At 45.1% G+C, this 20,467-nt stretch overlaps 1 protein-coding gene across 2 annotated transcripts in view; it reads right to left on the bottom strand.

The window, feature by feature from the left end:
* Positions 1-297: 297 nt before the first annotated feature.
* LOC141052452 (solute carrier family 46 member 2-like) overlaps positions 298-20,467 on the bottom strand; it is a 43,019-nt gene continuing 22,849 nt past the window's right edge. For both annotated transcript variants that reach the window (XM_073549688.1, XM_073549689.1), the window contains 3 exons: positions 16,015-16,098; positions 8,391-8,547; positions 298-7,685 (listed from right to left, as the gene is read on the bottom strand). In XM_073549688.1, the coding sequence (XP_073405789.1) occupies positions 7,616-7,685; positions 8,391-8,547; positions 16,015-16,098 (311 nt within the window). In that variant the 3' untranslated portion in view covers positions 298-7,615. The remainder of the gene's footprint in view (positions 7,686-8,390; positions 8,548-16,014; positions 16,099-20,467) is intronic.

The following is a 20,467-nucleotide window of genomic DNA, read 5'->3' as shown; positions in this document are numbered from 1 at the left end:
TTCTCGGGTCTCACTCAGCTACCCCCAGTAGCCAAGATCCCGGAGATTTTCCAATGCTGGGGGACACTATACATTTCTCAGCACCGTTTAAAAGCGGCGCTGTGGAATAAGTACCCTTAACTGCCGCCTTTAAAAGGTGTTTCCACGGTCATTAAGGGAATCTGTCACAGGATTCCTGCTGCCCAAACAATGTACACTGTGAGACAGGTTCCCTAATTATAAACTTATGTTTGACTCTGAAGTACTTGGGCATTTGTGAGAAAAATATAGTTAAAAACATGGATAATCTGAAGATGATAATAATAATAATAATAATCTTTATTTATATAGCGCCAACATATTCCGCCGCGCTTTACAGTTGAACAGTTTCAAACACAACAGTCATAAGTAACAGTTTCAAACACAACAGTCATAAGTAACAACGTTAACAATACAATAATTAAAGCGAAATAAGACGACCCTGCTTGTGGAGCTTACAATCTACAATGAGGTGGGGGAGATACAAAGCATAAGTTTGTATTTACAATGATGTATTTACAATGACGGTCCAGCCATCTTCAGGGGGTGGGGGTTAGATGGAGATAGTGAATGGGCTACACACACACACAAAACATAACATGACTTTGATTACTGAATGTGATAGGCCGCTCTGAACAAATGTGTTTTGAGCGAGCGCCTAAAACTATGCAAATTGTGGATGGTCCTAATATCTTGGGGTAGAGCACTCCAGAGGATTGGCGCAGCACTGGAGAAGTCTTGGAGTCGGGAGTGGGAGGTACGGATTAGGGCAGAGGTTAGTCGAAAGTCATTTGCAGAGCGCAGCGGTCGGTTAGGCCCATAGACAGAAATGAGGGAGGAGATGTAAAGGGGTGCCGCACTGTGGAGAGCTTTGTGGGTGAGAACAAGTACTTTGAATTGTACCCTGTAATGAATTGGCAGCCAGTGTAACAACTGGCGAAGAGCGGACGCGTCTGAGTAACGATTAGCCAGATGGACAACCCTGGCTGCTGCATTAAGGATAGACTGGAGAGGGGAGAGTCGAGTGAGAGGGAGGCCAATTAATAGAGCATTACAGTAGTCCAGGCTGGAGTGGATCAGGGCGACAGTGAGAGTTTTTGTTGTTTCCATGGTGAGAAAAGGGTGGATTCTAGAGATGTTCTTTAGGTGTAAGCGGCATGAGCGGGCAAGAGATTGTATATGGGAGGTGAAGGAGAGATCGGAGTCGAACATAACACCCAGACAGCGCGCCTGCTGTCGGGGTGTTATTATGGTGCCACCCACAGAGAGGGAAATGTCAGATTTAGGGAGGTTAGTAGATGGTGGGAGCAGAAGAAGTTCAGTTTTGGAGAGGTTGAGTTTCAGATAGAGAGCAGACATGATGTTGGAGACTGCAGACAGACAGTCAGTGGCGTTCTGTAGTACAGCGGAGGTAAGGTCAGGGGATGATGTGTACAGTTGTGTGTCATCAGCATAAAGATCGTACTGAAAGCCAAATCTGCTGATGGTCTGTCCAATTGGGGCCGTATAGAGAGAGAAGGGGGCCAAGGACTGAGCCCTGAGGTACCCCAACAGTGAGAGGAAGAGGAGATGAAGTGGAGCCAGAAAACAGAACACTGAAGGAGCGGTCGGAAAGATAGGAGGAGAACCAGGAAAGAGCAGTGTCCTTAATGCCTAGTGACTGTAGCCTAGAGAGTAGGAGAGGATGGTCAACAGTGTCGAAAGCTGCAGAAAGGTAGAGAAGAATGAGCAGAGAGTGGTCACCATTACGTTTTGCTGTCAGAAGGTCATTGGTCACTTTGATGAGTGCAGTTTCTGTCGAATGTAGGGGGCGGAAACCGGACTGTGAAGGGTCTAGGAGGGAGTGAGTGGAGAGGTAACGGGTAAGGCGTGAGTATATCAGGCGCTCCAAGAGTTTAGAGATGAAGGGGAGATTGGAGACTGGTCTGTAGTTGTTTGTGCAGGATGGGTCGAGGGTGGGTTTCTTTAGTAATGGAGTAATGATAGAGTGTTTGAAGGAGGAGGGGAAAATGCCAGAGGAGAGGGAGAGATTAAAGATTGTAGTTAGGCGAGTTGTGACGACTGGGGAGAGAGACTGGAGGAGATGTGAGGGAATGGGGTCGGTTGTGCATGTAGTCGGACGAGAAGAGGAGAGGAGTCTGGAGACTTCTTCTTCTGTGATGGGAACAAATGTGGAGAGTGAGCCATGGGAAATGCAGGGAGGGATGGGAGTCACTGAACTTGGTGATTGGGAGCGGATTTCCTGACGGATATTGTCTATTTTCTCTATAAAGTGGGAGGCCAGGTCATCAGCGCAAATGTCTGTGATAGGGGCTTGTGCTTTTGGCCTGAGGAGGGAGTGAAAGGTGTCAAAAAGTTTCTTGGGGTTGTTGGATAGTGAGGAGATCAGGGTGGTGAAGTAGGTCTGTTTGGTGAGGTGAAGGGAAGAGTTATATGTCCTTAACATAAATTTGAAGTGTATGAAGTCTTCTGGTGTGCGTGTTTTCCTCCATAAGCGTTCAGCACACCTAGAGCATCGCTGGAGAAATCGGGTTTGCGATGTGAGCCAGGGCTGTTTCACTTTGTGTTTGGAGGTTCTGAGGGTGAGGGGAGCTACTTGGTCAAGGGTGCTTCTAAGAGTGTCATTGAAGTGATGTACAGCCAGATCAGGACAGGACAAAGAAGAGATTGGGGACAGTGATGAGTGTAGGGAGTCTGAAAATGTATGAGGGTTAATGGCTTGTAGATTTCTGACTGAATGGAAGGTAGGAGGGTGCTGGGGTGAGCGAGGATTTGTGAGTGTAAAGGAGAGAATGTTGTGGTCAGAGAGGGGAAGCGGTGAGTTATCTAGGTAGGAGATTGAGCAGAGCCGGGCGAAAACCAGGTCCAGGGTGTTACCGTCTTTGTGTGTTTCAGAGGTTGAGAGCTGAGAGAGGCCTAGAGAAGTGGTTAGTGATAGAAGCTGGGATGCAGATGTGGAAGTGGGGCTGTTAATGGGGATGTTGAAGTCTCCCAGGATAAGGGTTGGTAGTTCTGAGGACATGAAGTGCGGCAGCCAAGCAGAGAAATGGTCCAGGAAGTGGGTGGGTGAGCCTGGGGGCCGGTATATGACCGCTACTCTGAGGGAGAGGGGACGAAAGAGCCTGATGGTGTGGACTTCAAAAGAAGGGAATGAGAGTGATGGAACTGGGGGATGACCTGGAAAGTGCATTGTGGGGACAGGAGTATGCCGACTCCACCACCAGGTCTGTTTGTCGGTCTCGGGGAATGGGAGAATTGTAAGCCACCATGGGAAATGGCAGCAGGCGAGACAGTGTCAGAATCCTGAATCCAGGTTTCCATGAGGGCCAACAGATTCAGAGAGTTTTTCAGAAAGTAATTGTGTAGGAAAGGAAGCTTGTTGATATATTTTTCTGCCAGTTTCAATGCACCCTTTCGTCAAGACTGACGGGTCTATTCGTGCTCTGGCAAAAATTAAGAGACCACTGCACAGTTTTATAAAAATCAGCTTCTCTACATGTCTGATAGCCATTCCATTCCAGTGTCAGTTGAATTCCAACCAGAGTACACCTCATTCTACTTAATGTGCTTCTGATTAGGTGATCACCTGAACCCAATCTTATTTAATGAAGGAAAGTATAAAAAAACCCTGCTGTGGTGTTCACAATCCTCTTGCAATAGGACAAGTTGGATGGCAAAACAAGTGCTAGTAAGATCCCAAAAGTAATAGGAATGAAAAAAATAACTTTTAACCATGCCAAAGGAGTTGAAAAGAAAAGTGTTGAGTGAGGAAACGGGCTCAATTCTGGCTTTACCAGCAGAGGGATACTGTGAACATCATGTTGCCTCCATCCTTAAATTTCTAATACGACAGTCCATTACAACTAGTTCAAGCGGCAGACCTTGGGGACAACAAAGTTACATACTGGCAGTTGGCGAAAACGACTCCACTGACCGGGATGGCCGTCATCTTATTCGAATGTCACTCAGCAACCGAAGGATGACATCAAGAGACAAAAGGAATGGCAAATTGCAGCTGGGGTGAAGTACACGGCAAGAAAAGTTCGTAACAGGCTCCTAGAGGCAAGGCCCAAGTCATGTAAAGGTAGAAAAAAAGCCTTTCATCAATGTGAAGTAAAGGAGATCCAGGCTGAAGTTTGCCAAGGACCATAAGGATTGGACCATAGAGGACTGGAGTTAAGTAATCTCAGTCTAATTTTCAGCTTTGCCCAACACCTGGTCATCTAATGGTTAGACGGATTCCTGGAGAAGCGTACAAGCAACAGTGTCTTGCACCCACTGTGAAATTTGGTGGAGGATCGTTGATGATATGGGGATGCTTCAGCAAGGCTGGAATTAGGCAGGTTAAGCTTTGCGAAGGAAGCATGAATCAAGCCGCATGAATCAAGAAGGAATCAACTGGAAAAACAGTTTGATTTCTTCTGATCAGGCAATGTTCTCCAACTCTGAGGACTGTTTTTTTGTACCAGGAGTGGCATAAGGTCGCCCAAAAGCAGTGTAACACACGGATGGAAAGCATCACAAGACGCATGAAAGCTATGATTAAAAATCATGGTTATTTCACAAAATATTCTGAACTCTTCTTGAGCTAAAATATTAGTATTGTTGTTTCTAAATAATTATGAACTTGTTTTCTTAGCATTATTTGAGGTCTACAAGCACTACAAGTTTTTGTTCTTTTGACCATTTATTTTAGGAAAGTAAAAACAAAATTTAGTGCTTGGAAATTCGGAGGCGTGTTGTCAGTAGTTTATAGAATAAAAGAGCAATTTACATTTTACTCAAAAATATACCTATAAAGAGAAAAATCAGACAAACTGAAAATTTTGCAGTGGTCTCTTAACTTTTGCCAGAGCTGTATGTATATATATATATATATATATATATATACAAAGCCTGTCATTCTAGCCAAGTGGGTGGAAGTTGGTGATGGGGACATACCTTTTGAGACTAGTCACCTTGTTCTTGGTCCTGTTTTCGATAAATATTTGTAATAAAGGAGCCAGTCTCTTCCTCATGTTATGTGATAATGAAAAGTAGTCGGTACTCCAGTCGTTATCGTGGTGCACGTGGAAGGAATGATTCATCCAAGAAAAAAAAGGAAATCCCTGCACTCACATGTGTTCATTTAATTTGCTTTATGCTACATCCCAGCAAAACGTTTCAGCTCATCCACAATTGACAAAGGCTCTGGATGAGCTGAAACGTTTTGCTGGGATGTGGCATAAAGCAAGTGCCGGAACTCCATTTTTCTTCCTCATGCTGTCTGTGATTAGGACAGCTGGATTCATGTGACCGTTGCCTTTTAAGAAGAAGAAGCAGATTGCTTTTTACAAATGCCTCATCCATATATCCAGTCTAAAGCCTTAAAGGGGTTTATCCGGTCTTAACCTACAAGTCTGCAGGAACTCTCTGACTGAGGATTTGTGAATACTCACATCATACATAATACACGCTGTGAGGATTCTCCAATTCCAGTAGTGGGTGGTTATGTGATTGCAAGTGTGTGATATGCATACTCCTGGTCACATTCCTACTAAACGGATTCCAGCTTCACTTAGTACACCTGCATTATGCGGAGCGCTCCCATCTAGTTGGAATGTGGCCAGGAGGCGTATGCATGTTTTATACTTGTGGTCACGTGACCGTCTCTCCTGGCATTGGAGAATCTGCACGGTGCGAAGAGATCAACGTGAGAATTCACAAGTTGCAGACATGTAGTTTTTAAGTGGGCAACCCATTTTATAGGGCACCTATAGCAGGCTATGGGCCTTGCTGTACCAGTGAAATTCAAGACATGCGGAGGCATGATGAGATTATTTGATGCCTTTTTGAGAGCTGCTAATACCCTCATTAACAATTGCAATTCAGTGTGAAATATTTCAGTCAGTCCTGTTCTCTATTGGTCCTGCATAAAATGCTGCATTACCTCCCAGAGGTACTATGGGCACATCCTTGGAGAATTAGTTGCATTGTTTTGTATTTGATAGTATGAATCATATTCTATAAAATATGCAAGATGTTGCGAAATGTATGTATTTCCTTACTGTTCTGTATTCTGCACCTTACTCCGTCCCAACAGAATACATTACAGAGGCATCACAGACAATGAAGTCTACGGCCACGGTCAACTTCACAATTGTGTTCCACTTGTTGTTGATTCTTCCCCAAAAATTTACATTTGGTATCTTTATGTTTGAAGCATGATATGTGGGAAAAGGTTGAAAAGTTCCAGGGGGCCGAATACTTTCGTAAGGCACTGTAACTTATCATGAACAAAATGGCTCCACACTGTGTTCCTGAATGTCATCCTCTCTTATCCCTTAGCAAACACCCACAATGGGACGAGAGGAGTGACATCACACACATGTGAGCAAATTCAGCCCATATTTACTGCAGTGCAGTAATGTGAGCTAGTTGTAAATTAGGTTTTTGTGTCAAATTTCAGTAGCTGCTCCCCCTAGTGCTTAAAAGTGGAAATACCAAACTTTTTAAAATTATTTTTCATATTTTACTAAATTATACAGAAATGATAATGATAAGGAAATTTTAACATTAATTCTTTACATTTTTTCAATTGCTGAAAATTTTTTTTTTCATGGCACCTTCCCTTTAAAGGGAACTTGTCACCTGATTCATGTTGCTCAAATCTCGGGCAGCTTGAATCGGTCTGGCTGGATGATTGTAGCCAAGCATATTTTTTATGTAATGTTCCAGTGTTACATAGAATATATACTTTAAAGACCCACCCCGATCAGCTTTTCCCAGCGGCACTGCAGGTGATTGACAGGTCTCTGGCTATGAAAGATCCGGCAATCATCTGGACTGGTGCTAACTGCTGATTCCAGGAGTCGGCGGTCATGTGACTGCGAGTATGTGTTATGCTTAATCCTGGCCACATTCCAACTAGACTGTTTCCGGCCTCATTCAATACACATGTGTTGTGCAATGCTGTGCCCGCCCACCTAGTCGGAATGTGGCCAGGAGTTTGCATACATGTGGTCATATGACCACTGATCCTGGCATCGGAGAATCCGCACAGTTCAAAGTGAGTGCAATGTGAGGAGTCACAAGTTTGCAGTCACAAAGTGCCTTGTTGTACCAATGAAAACCAAGACATACGGAGGCATGATGAGGTTATTTGCTGCCTTTTTGAGAGCGGCTAAAACCCTCATTAACATTTGAAATTCAGTGTAAAATATAGAACTGTATTGTGTGTCATATTTGGCACTGAGAGGCACCTCCTTGTTGCATTGTTTTGTAATTGATTGATATTGTAATTGATATGAATCATATTCTATGTGTTCAGAAAGAAGCCATTGCACAATATATCTCCATACTGTTCTGTATTCTGCGCCTTACTCCGTCCCAACAGAATACATTACAGAGGCATCACAGACAATGAAGTCTACACCCAAGAGACATCTGTGATCAAGTTAGAATTTCAATTACTGTGTTTCTCACTGCTTGCATGGTGATGGCACACTTGGTGTGTGATTTAATGACCAATTTATAGTTGGGAACAGTCTGCCTGTAGTTGTGCATAGTGTTTACACTGCTGGTTCCAAAGGCGATGTTTCCACATTGATCAGGAACCTCATTGTGGATCCGTAACCACTCCATTGTTCTGTTGATCTCTTCTGGACCAATTATGGTAGGCTGCAATACTGGAAAAAAAAAAACAAGAAATACTATAATTCTATAACTATTCTTGATGATTTAAAAACGAAAAATCTCTGCTTTAATGGAATTGTTTAAATCAAAGTGATAAAAATCTGATCATTGGAGCTGCTCAAGGACCACTTCTTTGCCATTCTCGTGATGCTACAATGATGGTGGTATTCTCTTCCTACCACTTTTTTCAGGTTTTGTTTGTCAATTTAAAGTATTGGAAATCTTTTTAACTGAGCAGCCAATTATTTTCTTTATATGTTTTCCCCTTTTCAACCAACTTCTCGATCAAAGTTCATTTTTCAAGCGCTAAAGCCAGCAGGTACATTTGCTTTTACCCTTCTTTAAATAAGGGCCAGAATTGACACCTCTTTCTTCACAGAATGAATGAGGAATAATTAGAGCACCCCCCTTTCATTAAATGAGTCAATAACGCCCAATTGGCAGCTTGCATGTCCTGACTGTTGGTTGCCCATTACTTACACCAAGTTATGATTTTTTTCCCCATGTTGTATGATCTTTACCACCAAAAACCGTAACTAAACACACTAGTAATATTAGTCGGCTATTATTTTGCACATAATTGTATGCCTGTTTCTATACTTTTCACAAATGTTACCTGTACATATTTAAAAATGTTTTTAATAAACACCTGTATAGAGATAATGGCTATTACAGAATTATATATACCACGTACATACCCAATGGGAATAACGCTGGTGAATACCAAGGCACCAAACACAATAAAACAGAATCCACTGTACCAATCTAGCGTGGCTTGATAGAGCTTGTTGAATCCTGCAGAAGAGCTCACTGCCACAAGTTCTATCGCCAGCTGTAGCGCAACAAACACTTTGCCTAAAAAAAAAAGTTTTGAGATATTAGGTGTACAGGAATCCATGATAACAATTTTAAAGAGGCATCATTTCTCCGTGCGCAGAATGACATGCTAAGCATGTCGAGGTGAGGAGACGTAAAGCCGCAATGCTCCTCTAGGAAATATGCTAATTATGGAAATTGTCTCCAGAGAGGAAGAGGACTAGAACTCTAGTGCCACCTAATGGAGGTAGCAATCCTAGAAGTCAATGTGGAATTCATACTTGTAGAAAGTGAATTGCTGTGGAAGCTGACTGATTTTTTGTGCTAGTGCACCTCTCTCTTTGTAGAGATTTTAGACACTGCTATATCCTGATGTAAAGATGGAATAAAAGCTAGTCTAATGTAACTTGCAGGACACCTGACATGAAAATTGCTACATCTGCAACAAAACTTGCAAAAAAGCAAGTCGGTGCTGGGTCAGGTAAAGGTTCACAAAATGTTTTGATTTTAGAGTGGTTTACATTCCCCACCTAAATCAGGCATCATTCACACTACATTTTTTTAATCCGTTTATTTTTTTTGTGTTATGTTTTTGCAACACAAAAATGTTTTATAACCAAGAAGCATTGTTTCTCCTTGTGGAGAATGACATGCTAAGCATGCCGAGATGAGTAGACTTAAAGCCCCAATGCTCCCCTGGGAAATATGTAAATTGTCTCTTCAGAGAGGAAGAGGGCTAGAACTCTAGTGCCACCTATTGGAAGTAGCAATCCTAGAAGTCAATGTTGACCCTTTAATGAGCCTTGTTACATGACTTAGGATAAAAGCCAAGGCAGAATCTCAATTTGCAGACACTGTTTCAGGGTACTGCCCCTCATCAGTGCAAAGTGTGAGATCTGGTTTGGCTGTGTGAGAGGCGTCTGACCGATATCCAAGAAGTACCATTTCTCCTTGCGGAGAATGACATGCTAAGCATGTCGAGGTGAGGAGACTTAAAGCCGCAATGCTCCTCTGGGAAATATGCTAATTATGCAAGTTGTCTCTTCAGAGAGGAAGAGGACTAGAACTCTAGTGCCACCTATTGGAAGTAGCAATCCTAGAAGTCAATGTTGACCCTTTAACGAGCCTTGCTACATGACTTAGGATAAAAGCCAAGCCAGAATCTCAATTTGGAGACACTGTGTCCTCACCTCGACGTGCTTAGCATGTCATTCTCCGCAAGGAGAAATGATACTTCTTGGATATCGGTCAGACACCTCTCATACAGCCAAACCAGATCTCACACTTTGCACAGACGAGGGGCAGTACCCCGAAACACAGTGTCTGCAAATTGAGATTCTGGCTTGGCTTTTAGCCCAAGTCATGTAACAAGGCTCGTTAAAGGGTCAACACTGACTTCTAGGATTGCTACTTCCAATTGGTGGCACTAGAGTTCTAGTCCTCTTCCTCTCTGAAGAGACAATTTTGCGCAATTAACAATTTTAAAGAAAATGTATCCAGCTACAGCCAGCCACTGTCAAGAACCTCACCCTCCTACTCTGCCATGACTAAAGCATAGAATGAGAAAGAGGCTGGCTTAGATATTTATTTGAATAGTAAACCAGCCCACTTCACACTCAGTCTGATGTGGTGTTGAAACTACGGAACCAAGACTGGAGGGAACATCTGAAGAACAGGGGATGTGATAATTGAAGCATATTAGAAATTTATATTACTTCTTTTTGGAAACACATTTAATGTATAATTTTATTTAACTCAACACTCCCTTTAATTATCTTTACACAGACACCTAAGACTAGACAAGAGTAATAAGTATTTGTGAAATAACATATTGCCTATGTCTACTAACAGCTTTCTAGATTAAAGCCCAACATCTATACTCTAGCCAATGATCACAGCCAGGGGTAATCTTTAATTATCTATCACCCGCTGTTATCATTGTAACGAACAGCTCTCTGCTGCCACCTATCATCCAGACAAGTACGCGTTTGACTGACTATTAACGGTGGAGGCCACAGTCAGTTTCCAGATAACCGGCCTATTAGTGGAAACAAACAGTGAGCATATGGTATATACACCTCCGATTCCAATGCATGGAATATGTGTATATACCACCGATACAGTCACTGTGAACTCCACGATAACCCCAGACTTTTTCGCTGCCACCAGTCTTTTTGGTGGACTGGAGGCCTGGTTCTGGTAGCGCATTGGTTTGGGGTGCGGGTTACAGAACAAAAGGAACAGAACTATAAAATTTTATATTCATAGATTGTAAAGGCCCCGTCACACTTAGTGAGATCGCGTCACCGATTTGATGACGCAACAGCGACATCGTCAGCGATGTCGCTATGTGTGACATGCAGCGGCAATGTGGCCCCCCGCTGCGATGTCCCTGATCGTGCTCGAACGTCCTGGGCCGTTTTTTGATCGTTGGCGTCCCACTGGTGCGCCTGAATCGCTGAGATTGACACCCTTTATAAACGACGAGCGACCTCGTTGGCGACACATATATCTGCGGCGCAGGCGAGACTAGGTTGAATCGTTAACATTACATGCTGTGTGACAAGGTCCCAACGACCGCCGAGGTCGTTATACAGATCGCTGATCGCTGCTTCGTCGTTTAGGAGATCTGCCTGTTTGGCAGCTAACTAGCGACCATGTAGCAACGCACAAACTATTTTTGCCAGGACGTGTCGTGATCGCCGGTGCGTCGCTTAGTGTGACGGGGCCTTAAGCTTGCAAGCAGGGCCTTCATTCCTCTTGGTATCTGTTTTGATGTATGTGTCTATTGTTATGCTGTAATGTCTATTGTCTGTACAAGTCACCTCTAAAATGTAAAGTGCTGCGGAATTTGTCAGTGCTATAGAAATATAATTATATTCCTAATTAATAGGCAGTGTTCATAAAAAAAATATGCAAAAGATTTTACAAAGAGGGCAAAACAACACAGCATATACAATTATAGAAAATAAAACTGGATTAACAGAAGAACTTACTACACCGATCACAGAGATGATTCAGTTTAGAGAAGGAGAGCACTTCGATTGGAGACGAGATTGGATTCATGCATACACCGATGTGTATCTCTAAAGGAACACATCAGAATTTGTCTTGACCTTTTATCAGCACCTGAGTAACACACCCCTCAGGATGACATCAAGTGGGCTGGGTTGTGGGATGTCCTCAGGTCCTGAGGATTTTATGAAATTCCCAACTTCTCAGCTACCACCGGCCATGTCACCGTCCGTTGTGACACTGGTCAGCTGCATGTGACCATCTGATCGTGATCTCCTTGCCTGTCCTAATCACCCGTAGCACTTATGCTAGCTCCTTTTAGGGGATCCTCAGCAAAATCACCCCACAGCGTGAAATGGCTGAGTTCTCCCTCACCACAGAACACAGTATCATTATTCAGAATATTGACATTCACAGTATAAACTTTTGCAATGCATGAATTGTCAAATCTGGGAGGGTTATCAGGAAGGTATCGGGCAACCAACTGTTCCACATCAGGTCCCAACAACACATTTGTTGGGAATGTAAGGCAGCGGTAGCACCGTACGCAGTGATGAGGCAGTTCAAACATAAGTCTCTTTAATGTGCTATCTTCACATAGAAAGGTTCCAATCCACACAATTGTACATAACTTCAGTGCATATTATCAGTGTTCAGTTCACACCAGTTCATAGCACTACATAGTGCACGGTTTTGTATCACAGTCCCTAAACATGCCGGACTACACCTTGTCCAATTTCCATGGGTGACTACATGCCATGCCAATGTCTCTCACTTACAGCCTCCTTTAGGGTCTTTACTCACGCACACAGCCGTACACAGTACTTGATATCCTCCGGTTTGCAGCCGGTCACCATATCCATCTGGTTTGAGCCGTTACTCACACCAGTCTTTCTTCAGGCACAGGAACTGTCTACCTCCAGTTCACCTCCGGGCACAAGACATCCATATCCGATACCAGTCACCGTGGACAGCAGCACCATTGTGTGCACTGTGGGTTGCCAGGCCTCACTCTGGCCTTGACACACCTGAGACTCCTCAGACTCACTCAGACCTCACTAACCCTTTCCTGCAGGGCTTTTATCACAGAAACCTGTGGCTTTCAGCCACATGGAAAACCTGGGTCCGGAATGGAACAGACTGCAACACAATCATACTGAAATCTGTTTTAGACACAACATCCAGAGCAGGTTTCCCGTACCTCTGCCTTGGACACTAACATGTCCAAGACTAACACTTACTTTTTTTAATCAGTCTGCATTGCAGTCACAGCTACGCCCGTGACTTCCATGCACACCTATGGCCTTAATACACCTCCATGCATATCCTGGGGAGACTACACAGTGACCCCTACCTGTGACATCGGTCACTGCTTCACCATTGCAATCCCAGCTATGCCTGTGACCGCATTGCATTTGTCAGGAACACTGCACTGCACTTGCTCACTGAGCCAGTGCGCGTGTTCTTAGTAAGACAAACTGTGCTCAGAGATACCTGTGGAATGGGCAGCAGCAGAGAAGATGCGTGCTTCAGACCCGCAGGACCTGAAGCTCGTGACTGCTGGGGGCATGGCCTAAACTCCAGAGAGCTAGGAGCTGCAGGAAAACTCCTAGAATGGTAACTACGGAACAAAGTTACTAATTGGCATAAACAGGGACATAAACCAGATCAGGCCAGGGTCAAAGCATGAGATAGCATGACAATTACCAAAGGGTTAGACAGAACGGATAGTCAAGATGTAGCCAAGAAGTCAGAAACCAGAGAAGCAGATATACAGTACAGAATCAACAGGCAAACTCACAACGGGGGACAGAACCAGATCAGAACCATATAAGCAAGCTATAAGACAACGAACAGGCACACAGGGGTCACCACACTCGGCCAAAGGCAAAAGTATAACTGACAGGGATTGGAGTTTCTCAGGGCTATAAAAAGCTCTCCCTGAACCAAGTAGAGGCCACAATAATTAACCCCAGGCGTGCAGGTCAAAGCCTGCACTGAGCTCAAGACATTAGCCCCTGATGTGCAGGTCAAAAACCTGCACTGGGATCATGACAGCATTCCCTTAGCCTCAATACAACCTCCATGCGTATCCTGGGGAGAACATACAGCGCTCCCTAGCTGTAACAGGGGTCACTGCCTCACAGGAGATTCTTGGACATTCCAACATCCCTTATCCCCCTCCCCGCACCCCAATCCAGGAAAAGCTGAGCCATTGGTAAGGGACGGCGAACACCCCCAAACCCTGTGACAGTCGGGGGTCTTCCCACTGGGAGTTTCTCCGGTTCACAAACTCAGGGTGGATGAGGGTACGGTCTGCGCCAGTGTCCTTAAGCCCAACAGTAATGGTGTTGCCCATAGTAACCGGTTGCAAATTCTCCCGGGCCCTCCCAACCAACCCACAAAAAGAATAACTATACTAGGACCCTGCGCCTCAGGTGTGGGATTCATCTGCATCTCCAGGCAGGTGAGGCTGATGTGATCAGTTTGGTCAAGGTATAGCACCGCTGGGAATCAGATGCAAGCCGGGTGCTCGAAAATGGAGCATGACCCCCTGAGGGCCGCCTGGCAGGAGCAGTGGGGGTGATTGTCGGCTTACCCCCCTTTTCCAGCTGGAGACTGCTGACTTCTGCACCTCCAGTGTATGATTGGCCTCATAGGTGTCTGAGATCTGGTGACCTCCTGGTCCAGCATGAACTGTCATACCTCCACAGGGCAAAGTTAAAGAAACTGGTCCTTCACCATCAGGTCCTCAAAAGGTGGTAACTGACAGTCCTTGGACCTACTGCTCAAAGTTGGTTCTGAGTCCATCCCCTAGCTGTCATGTAGTCCACACTGGAAGGCCCACAACTTTTTACTGTACTCCTCTGGTGTCAGCTGGTACTTCTTTACCAGGGTCTGTTTGATGGCCTCATAGCCTCTCTCCCTCAAGACCAAGATGGAGACTAACACCTCTAGAGTTTTGTCTCCGAGCCTTGGGGATAAATATCGGGCCCATGGGTGCTCGGGCAGCTGGTACCATCTGCAGGCCTTTTCAAACCCTCACAGAAATATGTCCCCATCCTTGTCCATTACAGGAAAATGCTTAGGGCATGATTTAAAGTGGTTGGCATTGCTGGACTCACTTCTCGATGGGGTAGATCTCTGCATCTGGAATTGTGGTAACGCCAGCTGGTACTCTTCTTCCTGCTTGTCCTGAGCCTGTTGTTACTAGTGAATCAGGTTCAGACATCCCTCACGATCGTCTGTGTTGAGTTGCTGCAAAGCCATCTGCAGGAGGGAGTCCACACTAACCTGGTTTTGGTCTGTGGAGTCAATATGCCTCATTGTACAGACGGCAATAAGAGTATCTTTAAACTGCTGGTTATATCAGGGCTCTAAAGGCCCCGTCTCACAAAGCGAGATAGTTAGCGAGATCGCTGAAGCGTAACTGATTTTGTGACGCAACAGTGACCTCGCCAGCGATCTCGCTGCGTGTGACACGTAGCGGCGACCAGGCCTCTGCTGCGATGTCGCTGATCGTGCTCATATGTGCCAGTGCAAGTTTTCAGTATTCAGAATGATTTCTTAATCCAGAGGCCGCAGGCTATTTCCATTAGTAGGCCAGTTATCAGGAAACTAGAAATGAGCATATGGTATATACATCTACGATTCCAATGCATGGGATATGTGTATATACCGCCAATACAGTCACTGTGAACTCCACAATAACCCCAGACTTAATCGCTGCCACCACCAGTCATTTATATAGGCGGACTGTAAGTCTGGTTCTGCTTCGGGTATCATATGACTTCAGGGTGTAGGTTGCAAAACTAAAAGAACAGAACTATTAAATTGTATGCTTAATCCAAAACTATTTGTGTCTTAAAGGCAAGGGCTACAGTTATGAAAAAAAATGCATCTTCTTCCCCTATTTGTCCTGAAGCTGAAAAGCCAGCTCTATACAAGCCCCAATAGTCATAATTTATTTCGGAGACCCCAAGTCTGGGGGGGAACAATAGCTTCTTCCATTTCTTTGTCTATGTGTAATCACATGTACCTTTGTTATCCAACCCTCTGAAGAACTTCCCTGCCTTAATTACCTGTCCTATTTATATACATTTGTATATGCACAATATACATCCTTGTTGGCACTGCTTGCAAGTGTAAAATTGTCAAAACCAGCTCTCATTACCTGTTCCTTTATGCCCATGGTACCAGTCTAATTCTAGGAGACTCAGCCAGCTATTTTTGCTACTGCAATTCTGTGTGAGAGGAGGAGGTGGGAGGGGGGTGGATGCCCCCTCATTAGTGGCTTCAGAGATTTTAATATTTTCTAAGACACTCTATGAACAACTCTGCATAATAAAAGTCTAGGTGCTAAATGAAAATAATGAATGCCCACAAGAAAAAAACACAAAAAAAACAAAACACATTGCAAATTGCTGTATGTGTCCTGCCTGCAAATATATGGTTGACTAACAATGATTTTTATTCACTGTGAAATCTTACCATATGAGGAGCCTTCAATTTGCTTTGATATCATTGATCTGATGGTTGGTGTAGGGATTAATGAAAACATCATCACTATTTGAGCTGAGAAGTATATAAAAAAAATTAATAAAAAAATATTTTAAAAAAAATAGTGCAGCATATAATTTCATAATTTTCAGCTGAGCAAAAATGTAATTCAAATTATTCTTAAATGTTCAATTAAAGGAAAGTACAGTAAACAATTGTCCATAAATAATTTGGGATATAAAGTCAAGGGTTGTGCATGCAAAGTAAGTAGTAACCTCTTGCTATCTAGAAAAAAATGCAAAAGTGCAGATAAGGCTATGTTCACCCTTTTACATTTTTGCTTACCATATTTTCCGGCGTATAAGTCTACTTTTTAACCCCTGAAAATCTTCTCAAAAGTTGGGAGTCGTCTTATGCGCCTGGTGTAGTCTTATAGGGCGGGTGCGGAGCAATCTGCAGTCGCCGCCTATGGTGGGGGGAGCGGTCCTGATGATGAAGTGAGGGGGCGCCTCACCGGAAAGGTGTAAGTGAAGCAAGTGCAGGCGTCTTTGACGCCCCTGTTATGGAAAAAAGACAGAGAGCGGCGCTGTGCCCAGAAAAACATGCCTCTGTCACCAATCTGGTCCGCCCTTGTATACTATTACCATCTTGTCTGCCTCTCAGATCTCGCACATGCACATCTGCGTCGCTTCACTGCAGTCCTCTGGAGTAGAGATGGGCGAACCCAAACAGTAAAGTTCTGTACTGCTCGGGTTTGGCTGCCTGAACACCGCTTCTGATCGGTGGTGAAATCATCACCGCAGGTCAGAAAGCTGCGGTTCCCATGCTGTCAGAAGACAGCGTGAGCGCTCAGCTGTGATCGCAGGTATAAAGCTTATCTCCGGTCACTGTTGTCAGCTGATGGGACTACTGATCCCACCATTCGACACCTGCTACCGCTAATTACAGTGAGAGCAGGAGCAGTGGATGGGAGTATTTATCAGCTGCTGCGCTGAAAATAAATAATTTTTTTAAAAAAGCGACGTGGGCTCCCCTGTAAATTTTTTTAACCCCTTTCCTACATTAGACGTACTATTCCGTCCATGTAACCTGGGACCTAAGTCCCATGGACGGAATAGTACATCATGCCCTTTAATGCGACATCGCGACTTAAGTCGCGGTGATCTCATTAAAATGCCGATGCATCTTACCTCAGGATGGCATCGGCATCCTGGGCTGTCTCCGCCCTGGCCCGCCCCTCTGTGAGCTGTGATTGGCTGTTCAATTCAGAACAGCCAATCACAGCACTTCATTGTTTCAGCCAGATTGGCTGAAACAACGAGGTCCTAGGCCCCAGATTGGCGCGATCGACGATCTAATTGATAGTGCCAATCGCAGCGCACAGCGGCGGAATATGATCGCTGTGCCCTGCCGGTACCGCCCTGGATCGGTGCAGTAATAGCACCGATCCTAGGCCAGAGCCTAGGACAGGCCCAGCAGGAAGTGGTTGGTGCGATCGATTAGATCGGCGATCACGCCAACCACAGGGCACAGCTGCGGTCACGCTGTGACCGCTCTGTGCTCTGCTGGTGACCTGGCCATGACCTGCCTAGGAATCGGAGCTGTGAGCTCTGATCCTAGGCAGATGCCATGGTCACCAGGCAGAGCAGGGATTGGTGGGATCGATGTAATCATTCGATCCCACCAATGACAGGTCACAGCAGCGATGTGACCGCTCTGTGACCTGTCCCTGACCTGCCTCTGACCTGTGACATCTCTGCAGGGGTCCTCAATCTTAGCGGAGGATTCCTGCAGAGAGGTCAAACGCAGCAAGAGCTCCTGTGTTGGGTAGTTGGGTATTGTGATGCCACAGCTTGTAGCATCACAATCCCTGCACCCCCCCAATCTATCTTCATCCCCCTCATCACCCCCTTTTACCCCCCTTCACCCCCCCTTTTGTGCTGCCTCCATGTGCAGCCGCCGAGCGTTGATCGGTGACGCAGTTCGCTGATCAACACTCGATCGCTTTTTTTTTTTAACTCAGCCCCCTTTGCGCCACCTCCTCCTATACATCCCGCAGCTGCAAAACTTTGATAAGTGACGCGCATCACTCATCAGAGCTTGTGCCTGCCATTTTTCATTTTTTTCACCCCTTTGTGCTACCTAACTACAATCCTAACTGTTGATCCCTGCCCAATCTCTCTTCATCCACCCCAATCCCCCCTTCTCCCTCTTTTTACCCCTCTCCATCCCCCCCTTTTGCGCAGCCTCCGTTCGCAGCCACCGAGCCTTGATTGGTGACGCAGTTCACCAATCAACACTCATGCTCGCTTTTTTTCACTCAGCCCCCTTTGCGCCACCTCCTCCTACACATCCCGCAGCCGCAAAACTTTGATAAGTGACGCGCATCACTTATCAGAGCTTGTGCCTTTCACCCCTTTTTGTGTCCCGCACGAGATGACCCCAACTTTGACCGTCTGTTCAAAGTTCGAAGGGTCATCAAACACTTCAACAAAAAGTTTGCTGAAGTGTACGTGACCCAAAGGGACAGCTGCGTGGATGAGTCCTTGGTCCATTTTAAGGGCAGGCTCGGATTCCGTCAATACCTGCCCAGTAAGAGGGCCAGGTGCGGAATCAAACTCTAAGCTGTGTGAGAGTACCTCAGGGTACACCCACAGGTTTAGAGAGTATGAAGGGAAGGACACCAGGATTGAAACCCCTGAGTGTCCTGTCCTGGGAGTGAGTGGGAAAATTGTGTGGGATTTGGTGCACCCACTGCTGGATAAAGGTTATCACCTCTACACTGATAACTTTTATACCAGCGTCCCACTCTACAAATCCCTCTCTGCGCGAGGTACCGCAGCTTGCGGTACTCTCCGCAAAAATCAGAGAGGCCTCCCGAAGACGCTACTTGGGCAGATGCTCTGAAAAGGTGAGAGCAGGGCCCAATGTAGCGACCACCTGCTGGTGGTCAAGTACAAGGACAAGAGGGCTGTCCTTCTCTTGACTACCATACACGGTGATGGCAGCGCCCTCAGCACTGTAAGGGGTACCTCTGCACAGGTCAGCAAACCTGAATGTGTGCTGGGGAACAATAAAAACATGGGGGGCGTTGATCGCTCCGATCAACTCCTCCAATCGTACAATGCTTTGAGAAAGGCCAAGTTGTGGTACAAAAATCTGGCCGTGCACATCGTCCAATTGGCAATGCTCAACACATTCCTGCTGTCACAATGTGCACGCCACACCGATACGTTGTACCTTGAGTTCCAGGAGGTAGTGGTTAAGGCCCTGATGTTTGGCACTCTGGAAGGAGTGGGCTCCAGAACTTCCGGAACTGAAGGTGCGCGTATTGTACCAGGTCAGCATTTCCCGGGGGAGGTCCCGCAAACTGCAAAAAGAGGTAAATCGCAAAAAAGGTGCAGAGTGTGTTACAAAAATGGAATACGCAAGGAGACCATTTATCAATGCGACACCTGCTCCGAAAAACCTGGCCTGTGTATGAAGGATTGCTTCAAATTGTACCACACCTCAATGCACTACTAAATTACTTTACCGGAAACATTAGATTAGTTGGGGCACATCTAGATAAGTTCCTTGGGGGTCAAGTTTCCAAAACAATGTCAGTTGTGTTTTTTTTTACTGTTTAGGCACACTCGGGGCTCTGCAAATGGAAAATGACGCCCGCAGACCATTCCATCTAAGTCTGCATTCCAAAACGTCACAGTTTTTTCCCACATATGGGGACCAGCGTACTAAGGACAAATTGGACAACAACTTTTGGGGTCCAATTTCTCCTGTTACCCTTGGGAAAATTAAAAATTGGGGACTAAACGATCATTTTTGTGGGCACAAAATAGGATTTTTATTTTCACACCTGGGCAGTATAAACTTTAGTGAAACACTTGGGGGTTCAAAGTTCTCACCACATATCTAGATAAGTTCCTTAGGGGGGTCTAGTTTCCAAAATGGGGTCACTTGTGGGGGGTTTCCACTGTTTGGGCACATTGGAGGCTCGGCAAACGCAACATGGCATCCAATCTCAATTCCAGCCAATTTTAGGTTGAAAAAGTCAAACGGCACTGCTTCCCTTCCAAGCCCTGCCGTGCGCCCAAACAGTGGTCCCCCCCACATATAGGGTATCCGCGTACTCAGGACAAATTGGGCAACAACTTTTGGGGTCCAATTTCTCCTGTTACCCTTGGGAAAATAAAAAAATTGTTGCTAACAGATCATTTTTGTGACTAAAAATTAAATGTTAATTTTTTCCTTCCATGTTGCTTCTGCTCCTGAGAAGCGCCTGAAGGGTTAATAATCTTCTTGAATGTAGTTTTGAGTAGATTGAGGGGTGCAGTTTTCAGAATGGTGTCACTTTTGGGTATTTTCTGCCATATAGACCCCTCAAAGTGACTTTAAATGCGAGGTGGTCCCTAAAAAAAAAAAAAAAGTTTTGTAAATTTTGTTG

This window comes from Dendrobates tinctorius, unplaced genomic scaffold (assembly GCF_039654945.1).
Source record: "Dendrobates tinctorius isolate UK_male_01 unplaced genomic scaffold, ASM3965494v1 ptg000160l, whole genome shotgun sequence".
In the NCBI taxonomy this organism is placed as follows: Eukaryota; Metazoa; Chordata; class Amphibia; order Anura; family Dendrobatidae; genus Dendrobates; species Dendrobates tinctorius.
Note: the sequence above shows the minus strand (reverse complement) of the source record. Positions and strands in the feature narration are given on the sequence as shown.